This window comes from Microtus oregoni, unplaced genomic scaffold (genome assembly GCF_018167655.1).
Source record: "Microtus oregoni isolate MIOR12 unplaced genomic scaffold, Mior012 000032F_ref0000030, whole genome shotgun sequence".
In the NCBI taxonomy this organism is placed as follows: domain Eukaryota; kingdom Metazoa; phylum Chordata; class Mammalia; order Rodentia; family Cricetidae; genus Microtus; species Microtus oregoni.
Window position 1 is genome coordinate 9,215,323 of NW_024543091.1, and position 14,210 is coordinate 9,229,532.

At 45.2% G+C, this 14,210-nt stretch overlaps 1 protein-coding gene across 6 annotated transcripts in view; it reads right to left on the reverse strand.

Annotated features, from left to right (window-relative positions):
* The window catches only part of Cilk1 (ciliogenesis associated kinase 1), a 65,512-nt gene that overhangs the window by 9,256 nt on the left and 42,046 nt on the right, over window positions 1–14,210 (reverse strand). For all 6 annotated transcript variants that reach the window (XM_041679412.1, XM_041679408.1, XM_041679409.1 and 3 more), the window contains 6 exons: window positions 12,792–12,924; window positions 9,869–10,040; window positions 7,595–7,762; window positions 5,106–5,417; window positions 2,130–2,320; window positions 1,865–2,013 (listed from right to left, as the gene is read on the reverse strand). In XM_041679412.1, coding sequence (XP_041535346.1) covers window positions 1,865–2,013; window positions 2,130–2,320; window positions 5,106–5,417; window positions 7,595–7,762; window positions 9,869–10,040; window positions 12,792–12,924 — 1,125 coding nt within the window. The remainder of the gene's footprint in view (window positions 1–1,864; window positions 2,014–2,129; window positions 2,321–5,105; window positions 5,418–7,594; window positions 7,763–9,868; window positions 10,041–12,791; window positions 12,925–14,210) is intronic.

The window sequence follows — 14,210 nt, forward strand, 5'->3', positions numbered from 1 at the left end:
GCAGCCCCACCCCTGGTGGCAGAACAGCTAACAATGAGGTTGATTACAGTCTGGCTCAGCTCAGGCTGGACTCTGACTAGGTAAACAGAAGGATTGCAGCTGATAACAAAAGCCCCGAATCAGCATTCCTTCGACACGTGTGAAGGGGGTTTCTGTCAGGAAGAGCCAGTATTTCCTTATCCCCCAATACAGTAGACAACCTCTAGTAATGGGTGCCTAGTTCCCTACTAATACATACTGTAACACACATCAAAGTCCCCAGACTAGCTCCCAGGTTATTTTGGCTTGCATGCCTCTCCCACCTGCAGCTACCGGCTGCCCTTAAAACTGGCAAGGCTTTCCCAACTTTTGCTAGTCTCTCTGACTTCCAATAGATAGCCACAGCAGATCTGAATTTCCCCAAACAAACGGTTCCTTCTAGCCATGGAGTGGTTCAGTTTGGGGGTTCCACTGCACCCTTGCTGCGGTGGTTTGAAGAGGAATGGCCCCCATAGGCTCATGTATTTGACTGCTTGGACATTAGGGATTACTGCTACTTGAGAGGGATTAAGAGGTGTGATTTTGTTGGAGGAAGTGTGTCACTGGGGATGGGCTTTGGTTTCAAAAGCACAAGCCAGGCCCAGTGCCCCTCTCTTCCTCCTGCCTATGGATCTGGATGAAGAACCCTTCCAGTTCCTTCTCTAGCACCATGTCTGTCTATGTGCCACCATGCTGACAATAGACTAAACTGCAAGCCAGTCCCAACTAAATGCTTTCCTTTATAAGAGCTGCTGTGGTCATGGTTTCTCTTCATAGCAACAGCACAGTGATTAAGACACTTACAGTCACCCTAGTGTGTTTCTTGCTATTTATGAGTAACCTGTGACATGATGTTAGATGCCTTGATCAGACACAGTAAAGATCATTTGAAGTGTAAAATAAATCTTATATGAAATTTCAAAAATAAAATACAGAACACACGAAACTTCTGTGGTGCAAAGCCCCCTAGAAACTGATGATGATGTCATCTGACAGATGCGAAGGGAAGAGGCCACCTTTGCGTGGACCGCGTTGTCTCATTCGAGAGTACTCTGAGAAGTTTTCTTGGGCCTCAACTAACAGATCAGTCCATGTCTAGACTTTCTGCTGCTCTCCCTCAGCAGGGCTCCCTCAGGACTCCTAAACATTCTCGTTTGTCCTCTTCCCAGATGACTTCTTGTCTGTCACTCACTCAAGTTCTCTCCATTTCCCACCCCCACCCCATGCTCTGCAGCCCTTGGTTTCCTTTTGTGTCTGTTGTCTGAGGCTCCACTTTCTCACGCGGCCTGGACCACCCTCGATGTTAGCTGCTGCTGACTTCACTGTGCCAACAAGCCTCATTAATGCTGCTTCTTCCCACGCAAGGCCACCCAGGACAGAACAGAGAAGCCTTGAAGCTGACCTCAAGACAAACCTCTGCCATGCTCCATGTCCTTGCCAATGCCAGGCTCTACAGCTGTTCTTTAGAGCTGAGGCTCACCCACCCTTGTATCATCCTCCTTCCGCCTAGATCCCTCCACACTCATCACCCCGGGAACTAACGGTCTAGACGTCTAGGACCGCAATGTCAAAACCCTGATAGCTGGCCTGGATTCACCACCCTCCCAACCACAAGGGAACACTTTAATGCATCTGGAGGTTTACTCCTGACTGTATCGCAGACTGGCTCCCCTGCCTCTCACCCAGGTGACAGCTGTAACCTGCAGGCTCAAGTCCTCCAATTAACAACTTTCAAGGATTCTCTTATCTCAATTCTCTGGAAGAGAACCTATAAACACATGCTATCCCGGGGACAAAGACTGGGTATTGGTGACCAGAGGCCAGGCGTGGGCACCCTCTCGGTTACCAGGCAAGTAGCGAGAGTGCTTCAAGTAGTGCTGCTTCGCTGCAGATCGCTGGGTTGGCGTGTCTCTCCTCTGGGAGGAAGCCTGGGTCGAGACACTGGTTCCTGTGCCCACCGGCTCTGATGGCTTCAGGTCCAGAACGCTTTCAAACCTGAATCAAGAGAATGTGGTTTAAGTCAGGAGACAGGCACCGTGATACATCATCAGGGAGACCCTGGTGGCCCCAGATCCGAGCCAGCCTGCTCCCAGGGACAGCAGCACACTTGCCTGCCGAGGGTGTCATCGCTCTGTCTCTTCTTGTTTTTCACATCTATCTTGGTGAGAGAGGGACTGAAATCCAAGTCATCCAAGTCGGCCCATTCGTCGGAACCCTTTGTGGACCTGGACATGAGACCCCATCGTCTCCTGCTCTTTGGCTTGAGCTCGCCATTCTTGTGTTCCAGGCCAGCGAGAGTTTTCTGCATACACAGAAGAAGGAAAAGAAAAACCAACATTAACGGAGTTCATCTACCAATAATCTGTGCATATGCTTGAGAGCGTGAGTGTGTGTGTGTATCTGTCTGTCTGCGTGCATACTGGGGACGGAATCCGCAGCTTGTACATAATAGCTAGGTGCTATATATTACCCTGAGCCGTAACCTCAGCCCACGTGCAATTTCTATTCTGCATTTCCTTTGCTACAGCAGGAAGGACCTGGAGTCCCTGCAGACCTCATTCATCTGCAAGGGCAGCTGTGGAAAGTGCAGACCCAGACTGCCTGCCTCCAACTCATTCTGCACCAACCACAGTTTTTCATTTCTCTTTTTTTGTAAACAAAAGTTCACAAAGTTCCATGGAACAAGAATGTAAGAGAGGAAGATATAATAAAGTATCCCTACTATCCTCCTGATGCTGTGATAGAGTGGAACAATTCCAGGTTCTGGTCTGTCCTGCTGAGGAACCTGAGGCGACAGTCCCGGTCAAGAGTAGACAGCAAAGAACGAATACACGCATGCTCGTGCTCAGCGCACGCTCTCCATGCACAAAGGCCAGTGCCCAGCCCGTGGACTGGTGCACACAGAGGGTGGGGCTTCCCACCTCAATGCACCCAGTTAGGAAAGCCCTTGGCTGGGGAGGTGGTGCTGCGCCTCTAAGCACATGCTGCTCCTGCAGAGGACTGCAGTTCAGCTCTTAGCACCCACATCAGACAGCTTGTAATCATGACCGTAATTCACCAGAGAATTCAACACTTCTGACCTCGGAGCACGCACGCGTGCACATGCACACACACACATTTACAAAATGAAAATAAATCTTAAGAAGAAAAAAAATTCTCTCCTAGGAATGCCCACAGGCTAACCTAATTGAGACAATTCCTCACCAGACTTGGTCCCCGGATGAGTCTACATTGCATCAGGCTGACAAAGCAAACCACCACAGGGCATACGATTCTTTCTGACATATTAGAAAGAAACTTGGGCCTTTGTTATAACAGACAAGCAATTATTGCAAATCTTGATCACCCTGCTGTATTACATCTAATGATGCAAGCAATGGCTTTTCAGTAGCCTGGGAATTATCTCTGGTACAATCTTTGATGTACAGAACTAGTACAACGGGATTTCCAAACAGGTCACTTCCCAGTCTTGAGAAGGTGTAAAGTACCAAGAGATGGATGCCCACAGCCCTGGGACATACGCATTGTATGGGTTGGGATTCTGGTGGCCAGTTGTCCAGAAAAGGGCCCTCTTGTGCATGAAGGTATTAGGACGTGAGACGAGACAGCACTGTGAAGCAAAGGGTAACTCCGGCCCTCTGGCAGGTTGTCATTCTACTGATCCAACACACACTGTGTATTTAAAAATTGGCTGAACAAAGATTTGTGCTCACTTAACAGCCCAGCATTGACATCAATTCATAATAATAATATAAAACAGTCTACAGACAGAAGAATGACTTCAGCTCCTTAGGATTTTCATTACAGGTATTAGGATCTTCCATTGTCACGAACAAACTCGTCTGAGAGAGGGGACATAAGCTAAGGTCTTCTTCCTCATATGAAGAAACCGACTCTGTAGGGACGAGAACAATGCCCAGTGCTTACTGACATATTAGTTAGGGTTTCTTTAGCTGTGAGAAAACACCATGGCCAAAAGCACTGTACGGAGGAAATAGCTTATTTCTTTTCCAATCCATCTCTGAGGGAAGTCAGGGCAGGAGCTCAAGCAGGGCAGGCACCTGGAGGCAGGAACAGGAACAGAAGCCACGGCAACGGTCTTGTTCCTCAAGTTTTGCTCATCTTGCTTTCTTATACACCCCAGAATCACCAAGGGTGGGACCACATATACTGGTCCCTCCCACATCAACCACTAATTAAAAAAAATACACCACAGGCTTGGCCACAGGCCAATATAATGGGGGGTATTTTCTCACTTGAGGTTCCCTCTTCTCAACTAACTCTAGCTTGTATCAAACTGACATAAAATATGCTAGTACTATATATATATATATATTGATATTATATACTAGGTACTATTCTAAATTCTTCTCAAGTATTAACAAATTCATTCCTCAAAACATTTACATTAGGTGAACATTATAATTGTTTCTATTTAACGGGTGAGATATATGGAGAGAAGCCAGGTAACTTACTTAAGGGTACCAAGCCGTTGAAGAGCAGAACTCTGGTTACAGAGTCCAGCTTGCTACCATTACTCCAGGTGCTAGCGGGAGTGTGTGATGGTTTGAATTACAATGTCCATAGGCTCAGATGTTTGAGTACTGGGTCTCCAGTTGCTGGTGCTGTTTGGGTAGGGTTAGGACGTGTGCCCTAGCTGGAGGGAGTATGTCACTGGGGTGGGCTTTGTGGTTTTAAAGTCATGCACCATCCCAGTGTGCTCTCTTTGCGTGGTGTCTGCAGCTCAAGAAGTGAGCCCTCCGCCTCCTGCCCCTACTGCCATGCCTTTGTTCTGCTGTCATGGGCTCTGGAACCATCCGCCCAAATAAACCCCTTCTCTAAGTCACCTTCGTCATGGTGTTTATCAGAGCAACAGCAGAAGACCTAATACAGAACGGTACTGTTAATGGAAAAGGCAGAAACTGAATTCAGATTTTCTATCAAGGGCCTTCTCAAAAATGCCATGGTACTGGGGAAATACATGTATAACATTCCATGCACCGAAAAGGAAAATATTTCACGCAACATTTGTAGCCAGAAGAGAATTAACTGAGACTATAGTTTCTTTGTGAACACGTGACACTTACTGGTTGAAGAGTCTTATTGTGGAGGGATGGGAAGAATGCTGGGCTTGGCTTGCCCTCCTGAAGATGGCTGAGCTGATCTGCCCTGGAAGCTTCACCTTTGTAGGGGTACACAAAATGCTGAGGGGGCTGACTGGTTTGGTTTGGTCGCGAAGAAATCAGTGTATGTGCCTTGGGTGGGGGCTGGGCAGGAGGGGCTGGCTTGATGTGAGGAGGTGGGGCTGCCTTGTCTTGGACATCTTTCTGTGGTTTTCCTGAATCCCGTGTGATGTTGCCCAGTGGGTGTCCAATCTGGAAGTAAGGATACCGAAGTGCCTGGAATGACCAATGGGGCATTAGAAGAAAAGTTCAGAAGGGACAGTAAACACCATCACGACCAGTGACCTGGTTCATGTGGCCTGTTCACTACAGGCTCTTAGCCCCAACTTGCCATAAAATAATATGCTGTATTGGTGACCCCCTTCTGTTTGTCCATATCTGAGTTAATATAAAATTTACATATTAGTGGAATACTTAAAACTATTTGGAAAAAGCAGATGGTATGAATCTGGGAATGGTGGGACATGCCCATAATCCTAGCACTCAGGAAAGCAAAGGCAGGAGGATCAGAAGTTAAAGGCTACACTTGGTCAAACAGAAAGTTCAGGCTGGATTATATATATAAGATTTTGTCTCAAAACCAACTAACCAACAACAAGAACAGCAAAGCAGGCAGGAGGTATCTCTGCCATACCCAGGCTGCACCAAGAGTGCAGGCCTTCCCAGAAGACATGGGTTGGCTGCCAGTTGATCGATAACTGAGTTTCTGGTTAACCAATGCATAAACCTTAAAGTGCAAAAACTTACAATTCTTTATGAAATTCTATATGTATTCCCCGAATTTGCTGATGGAAGCACTGAAAATAACAGCATTTTCTTAATGAGTCTGCATCATAAACATCTATAATTAGTGTGTGTAAATGCAGCTCAGAGGCCTGGACTACGGCACGTAACTAGAAAGAATTCTTTGCAGCCCCTGGCATTTTTGAAAGTCTGATCTGATTTGGGGGCATTTTTAGCTTTTCTGATACCATTTCATCCATTGGTTTTAGTTATATGAGTTTTGTTGTATTTGTTTAACTTAATATTTTATAGGTATCCTATAGAAAATAAAGTGGCTCATCAGAAATTTTCCTTGCTGCCCTAAAACCATTTGTGAATTTTACCATCAGAAGTGCATGGCCTTTCTAACCGTGTCTGACCAACCAGAGGCTGCTGGCACCAGGTTGTGGCTGCCTCTTTAGGATGTTGAGAAAGAACTTTCCACCCATTTAACTATCCCCAGCTGTCACCTCTCCAGCTACCACAGATTCTATTTCCACCCCGGCACTTTCTTCGACAGCTCTGCCGCTTCTAGATAAAGGCTTACAGATGATTTTCTCTGGTCAGAGCTGGTCATTAATTTAATGCTCTGAGCAATGTGATTAATTGTTCACGAGCCAAGCTGACAAAGGCTCAAACAGAACTAATGTAAAAACCAGGCTTGCAGGCGGCAGGTGAGGGACAAGGGCTGCCTTGGCTCTTTTGGGTACATTTCATAATTTAGCAGTGTGGCTCAGGGGAAAGTAGGTGGGAAGACATTTGGAAGCCCCGCCACCTGGATTCTAGGCAGCTGCACTATCTGTACCAGTTACTGAATAAGTGATTAGGGAAAATCATTCTCACTTTCTAAGATTTAATTTTCTTACCTCCAGAAGGGAAAACAAAAATATTTACTGCACAGAATCGTCATTAGGGTGAAATCACATAAAACATACCACGGCATGTACAAAGTACATGAAAATGCCAGCTGCAATTACTGTGTAGCCTGGCTGTGTCTGTCGGCCGCTCTGTCTTTGCTGTCTGTACATGAGGGAGCTGGTTTGGTAAGCTACATTTCAACAGTCAGTGCTGGCTTGTCACCAAAATACTGAACAATCTGAACTCATAGAAAACACTTTTAAAATATCTTCGAAGACAGACAGACACATACATACTTCTCTTCTGAGCATTCTTTATTCCTTGACAGTTTTATGTTTATTTTCTTTATTTGTTATTTTTTTGTTTTGAGACAGAGTTTCTCTGTGTAGCCCTGGCTGTCCTGGAAATCCCCTGTTGACCAAACTGGCCTTGAACTCAGAGGTGTGCCTGTTTCTGGTTCCTGAGTACTGGGACTAAAGGTGTGTGCCACCGTGCCCTGCTGACAATTTTATATTTATTTTCATTTGTATATACATATATATATATATATTGTGATATATATTATCAGATACCAATATTAATGTTCAAAGCAAATAAGACTGTTTAATCTTAACTATTTTAATTATGCCCAACAAGTTTCAGATTACTTTAAATTCCCCCAGTATTTTCAGTCATGTTACCAAATGAAATCTTGCCATGTAATTCACTGAAATACCCAGTGTTAGGCATAGCTTTCCTAGGAAACACTTCAAACAGAACAAAACCAGGCAAACCTGACTAGCGGTTGGTCGTTTCTTGGGATCCCACTGCAGCAGGTCTCTGAGGAGCTGAATGGCTTCACTGCTAGCATTTGGAATCAGAGTCTTTAAGTTATTGGGTATGCACTGGGGCCAGAGGAAATTCATAGCACTTGACAGCTGGTAGCCTTCAGGCCAGTCAGTCTGCAGGAAAAGACAGGAAACGCTTCTGAGCCGGTGCCGTGACTGGGGTTAGGAGTCTTCACGAGTGCCCGGAACCAGAGGCGATGGTCGCGTGACTCCACTGGGCAGGTGTAGATGATGAGGCCCAGCTCCCCTAACACAGACTACAGAGTATGAAATCTGAGAGACGGCGGGAAAGACAGTGACTCGCCACCAGCTCAGCTTGTTTTACAACCTTTACAGGAAACTGTCCACCTCGGAAGGACAGGGGATTGAAGTCCATAGTATTTTCTCTGCTGTGCGCCCTGACACATGAGTTTTAGAAATTGCTAGCATGGTGTCTTTTTAAGGAGGAAGACCAAATAAAATGAAGTAAAGCAAAATACCTATTCCTGGCCCAGTAGATCTGTGAAACTCCATGTGTTCCTGTATCGCCAATGACTAAATATTTACGCTGAGAGGACTAGCAGAGACACAGCTGCCCTCTCCACATCCCGGTTCTCATGTTCCACATTTGGGGCCCTAGAGGTTGGAGTGAACGCTGGGAAATCTGAACGGCGAGGCTCGAGGCTCCTCCAGTCCTAACACTATTGCTTTGTAAGGCATACCCTGATAGAATTTTGACCCCTCCCTGGAGCCAGCAGGCACCATGTACACATTCCACTCAGACAGTTCTTGGGTGAATGCTGAGTGTCCTAAAATAATTCAATATAAACCCTTCTCTTAAAAATGTCACTGACCTTAAAAGACAAAAAATAGGACATTTATTTTAAAATACAGTAATGAAAAATGACAAAGGCCACCAGAGGGGTAGATACGGATACAAAGAGGAAGGAAGCCAGCAGAGGACTTTGAAAGCCTTATCGTTAAAAGGCTTAATGGCAGTAATGACCTATACAAACAATTTTAAAAAAATAAACTTTTTCTAGCATGTTTCAGGCCCTAGATTTGATACCTAGGATACCTAATACCACACACAGATACACACGCACACACACACAGACACACACAAAGAAAAAATGGGGAAGAGGAGAGAGAGAGAGAGAGAGAAAGAGGGAGGGAGGGAAAATAAAGATCGAATTCATAAGAGCAATAGTACAGGGAGCTGGGGAGATAGAGACAAGATGAATCTATTAATAGCAAAGAACACAGATACAGCAGAGACTGGAGAAGCAGTGGGAAGGAGTGCCACTGAGTCCTGTGGAGGAAGAAGGGGTCTTGACGGTCACTAAAGAGACATTCATTCAGGCGAAAGACAGAAATGGGGACATTCCAGGGTACAGAGCCAGGCTGGGCACTGCAATGAAGCAAGGAGTTGAGGGGCTGAGCAATGAGTGAATACTTTCAAGCAAGGACCAGACTGTAACCAGGAAGGAAAATCTCGTTACAGACTGACTGAAAGATAAGCTGGAGGGAAAAGCCTGGAAGATGGGGGAGGAGGCAAGCAATGATGCCCACAGTTCCAGCTCCAATTCTGCAGAGACAAAAACAGCCTCAGCTGAGCATGGCGGTGCATGCCTTTACTCCCGGCAGAGGCAGAGGCAGAGGCAGAGGCAGAGGTAGAGGCAGAGGCAGGTGGACCTCTGTGGAGTCCAGGCCAGTCTGGGCTACATGGTGAGACCTGGTCTCAAAAACACAAATCCAAACTCAAACCCAACAAACTCCAGAGCGATATGAACTCAGTCTCAAGACTGGCCCTCTAAGGACCATGATGAGACCACATGAAGAAAGGAAGCAAGTTAAATGGTAAGCCCTGAGCTTCACGGGATTTCAGTCAAAGGCGATGGAGCAAGAAGAAAGGCCCCAAACAGCGTTAAGGATCTGAACAGCTGTCTAGGAGAGAGAGAAGCAGGGGTGCAGATTGCCTTCGTGCGCATATGAGTGGAGAAATTCTGTAAAGGGATGAGATGATATCCAGAGGAAGTAGAGAGATCCACGACAAACACCGCAGCTGTAAGCAGAACAAAGGGGAGAAGCTGGCTTTGCTAGGGGACCTGGGCAGAGGAGCACGGTCAAGGTCAAGAGAGAGACTCTAGAGCAGTCTCGAGCGAGCGAGCGTTGGTGCTGCAGCACTGTGGAGAGGCAGAGCAGGGAACTGCTGCCTATGGCTCATGGTCTATGGCATACCTTCTTCGGTGTTCCCAACACTTGGCAAATTTTGAAAATCGTGTCAATTTCACTGGCCCCAGGGAAAAGAGGCCGGAGGGTGTACACCTCTGCCATGATGCAGCCCACTGCCCAGACATCAATGGGGGAGCTGTAGTTGGTAGACCTCAGGAGTACTTCTGGAGCCCTATACCTGAAAAGAAAAGTCAACAGCTAGCTATTGCCGTCTACTGGTCAGAAGGTAAATTCATTAACAAGTAACTCTTAATTAAAGTATATATATTTTCCTAAATCCAGTGTGATACATGGGCTTACAAGGACTTGACAACTGTTATGGCCAATAATAAAAAAAATAATAGTTTTAGGTTTGTGGAGATAGCTCAGTGGGTAAGGACACTTGCATGCCAAGTATGAGGACCTGAGTTCAAATCCCTAGCACCCAAGTAAAAAGTCAGCCATGGCTTCATGTGCCTATTACTCCAGCATTCAGGAGCAGAGGCAGGGGATTTCATGCACTTACTGGCTACCCAGCCTAGCCAAAAAGGTGAGCTTTTCAGCTCAGTGAGAGACCCTGTCTCAAGGAAATAAGGCTGACAGTGATAGAGGAAGACACTCAATGTCCTCCTCTAGCCTCTCCATAGGTACACAGTCACTTGTATGTACTATATACATGTATACAATACATATACTCTATACACACATGCAAGAGAGAGAGGGAGGAAGGAAGGACAGAAGAGAAATAAAAGACATTGGGATCTACTCTAAGCCTTCTAAACCTTTTCCATTTCTGACTCTATTTCATGAGATATTTTTATACCTCCTCAGGTATATAGGTATATTAAATAGGCATAAAAATTTAAGAAACTACATTCATTTTAATCAATTCTGTAGTATACACATAATTTTACTATTTATTAAAGATGAAAGCAAAAATTTACCTAATGATTTTTTTTTTTCAAGACAGGGTTTCTCTATGTAGCCTGGCTGTCCTGGAACTTTCTATATAGACCAGGCTGGCCTTGAACTCAGAATCTGCCTGCCTCTGCCTTCCGAGTGCTGGGACTAATGGCGTGCACCATCACATGTGGCGAGACAGAGTGTTAGGTAGCCCAGGCTGGCCACTATCACTCTGTAGCCAAGGGTGACCTTGGACTTCTGCTCCTCCTGCCCCCATCTCCCGGTGCTGGGATTACAGGCATGAGCCAGCACAGCTGGTTGAATGAGGTGCTGAGGGTTGATCCAGGACTCGATGCATGGTTGGTGGGTACTCTATTCGCTGAGCCATAGTCTCAGCCCCATCTAATGTCTTCCTCTTCAAAAAAAAATAGTTATTTATTTATTATTTATTTATTTATTATGTATAAAACATTCTGCTTCCATGAATGCCACATGTCAGAAAAGAGTGCCAGATCTCATTACAGATGGCTGGAGCCACCATGTGGTTGCTGGGAATTGAACTCAGGACCTCTGGAAGAACAGCCAGTGCTTTTAACCACTGAGCCCTGACTTCCTTTAAATGAAACTCAACTAGCAAATCAAACACCAATTTTAAAAGTCAAACTCTCTAACACAATCCAATCCAAAGAGATACTGGGAATGATAGGAAAATATTAAAAGTCTTTGTTTTCTACAGCTAAACTATTACGTTATTCTACAAGAGTAAAAAATCCATCCACATCACTGCAGTTATAACATACGATAGTCTTGAATCTGAGCTGCAAGGCTTTGGGCAGCCTCATTGGCATTGTGTGGCGGGCAGCATACACACCGAAGAGCACATACGCCATGTGTTCGGAGCCAAAGCTGCAGTGAAGTCCTGCATGCAACCTGGGGTCACAGCCAGAAATTCTGAATCATAACACAGTTGATTCTGAGTTAGTTCTCAGTTGTACACTCAGAAGCCTTTCACCATTGCCCGATTTTTCACAACCTCACATTCGGTTACCTGACCACATGCAGGACTGCAGCCCACAGCTTTAAAAGGCTAGACTCGATTCTCCCCGAGTTGTCTACTAAGCATGTGTCTACAGGAGTCTCTTCCCCCTTCTCTTCCAATGCCTTTAAAGAATTCTGAGTGTGGGTGTGTGCACAGGAGACAGGAGGTGTTGGATCCCTCCAGCTGGGGTTACAAATGGCTGGTTATAAGCCACCTGATGAGGGAGGGGGACTGCACTTGGGTCCTCTCTGAGAACAGACAAAATCAAGTGTTCAGCTACTTCTCTTGCATGCAGGCATTCCCTCTGCATCTTCAGAAACACAGGATGGAATTGGGTGGGGAAAAAAGAGAGAGCATGGAAGAAGGTTGTGGGGAAAATACTCTCAGAAAAACTTTCATACAAAAATTATTTAGACAAGGACTGGAGAATTGGCTTGGCCATTAAGAGCACAGGTTGCTTTTGCAGAGGAACCGGGTTCAATTCCCAGCACCTACATGACAGCTCACAACCATTTGTAATTCCAGTTCCAGAGGATCTGACCTGCTCAGGCACCAGGCACGCACATGGTACGTGTACGCACATATATGCAGGCAAAACACTCATACACATAAAATAAATCTAAAAACTTTAAAAATTATTTAGACTGTGGACAGCATGTTGGCTTTCCTTTTAAAATTGCTTTGAACACAAGCTTATATCTTCATTCAGTAACAAAATACCTGCAGTGTTTGAACTATTTGTGTCTTTTTAGTGAGAAGTTAATGCCTATGATTAGTACTGTCCTCAGCATAAAGTTTTCTTGTTTCTGTTGTTTTGTTTTTGAGACAGGGTTTCACTATGTAACCCTGGCCAGCCTGGAACTCACACTATAGACCAGGCTCACAAAGAACCACCTGCCTCCTGAGTGATGGGATTAAGAAGTGTGTGTCACCACACCTGGCCTTATATATAAACTGTATCTTTTGAAAGAAGTCTATTTAAGTAATTTTGAGAGAAAAAGCATTTACCATCTAGTAGACACATAGTCTGTGTACGGAGGTCTTGATCGGATTTCTCGGGCCAATCCAAAGTCTGCAATTTTTACAAGTTCTGGTCCCATGCAGAGGAGGTTCTCAGGCTTTAGGTCCCGGTGGAAGAAGCCTGCAGAGACAGGGAAGGAATCCAAATGTATGCTCCTTTCTGTACCGCACTCTGCAGCTCTAACATCTGACAACATCTGTAATAAACAACTCTAACATTTGACATTTGTAACAAACGACCAGGCCTTCAGACTTTTTGCAGGGTTTTGGTCATTTCCTTATACAACCCCAAGTTGATCTTTATACATCTTGCTTACAAGGAAGTCCTTTTAAGTACTAAGACTCGTGGCCTGAGAAAACCGCAAACCTAACTATCTCAGCGGGAAAAATTCATTCCTATCAAGTCAGCTGAAATAAGTTGAGAATAAAAACATTTAAAAAGACAATAAATTTTACTGGCATTAAATGTATACTCTAACAACAACAAATACATACACACACATATAAAATAAAAAAAAATTAAGAGACAAAGGATTAGCCAGGTGAGGAGGAGCCCACCTTTAATTCCAGTATTTAGGAGGTACAGGCAGGTGGATCTCTGTGAGTTTGAGGCCAGCCTGGTCTACATAGTGAGTTTCAGGACAGTCAAGAGAAAACCTGGTCTTGAAAAACCACAACACACACACACACACACACACACACACACACACACACGCACACACGGGGCGGGGGTGAGGAGAGAAAGAGAGAGAGGATTGATGGGTATGGTCTACTCAGACCTATGATTCTGATATGGCTGTGACACTGTTTAAGAGGATTTACTAATTTGCCCAATGTGTAGCTCACATAGTGAGGAGCAAAGATGGCTCACTGAATGAAAAGTCTCAGCCTCAGTGGTGCTGTGGAGATGCCGCAAGAACGATATTTAATGTGAGAGTCTACCAGGCACACACAAACATCCAGTGACTAGCAAACCCAAACCACCTCCTCCCTGAGGTACCACCCACAAACATCACTCAGGGAGCTTCTCCATCTTACCGGAACACTTGCATGGAAAAGACAACTTAGTTGATGCTATTGACAGTGTTATTAGTTATGCGTTATCATCTCTAATGTTATATCCTGTACCATCCTTGAAAGCTGTATCCTTAATAGGATCCTGACTGGATATCACCATTTTCATCCCTGCATCAGCTTGTCCAAAACTACACAAAAACAATCTCTCCTTCTCAAACTCTAATACTATCACCAAGTACCCGGTAGTTCTGTTGAATCCATTCCTTTGATAGTGATGGGCCGGCCCTGCATTTCTTTTAGAATACCTCCTGGCCTTTCTCCCTTTCATTCCGCCTTCCAAGCTCCTCTTCCTGCCTGGGACTGCACCATTGCTTTTTCATAGTCTCCTTC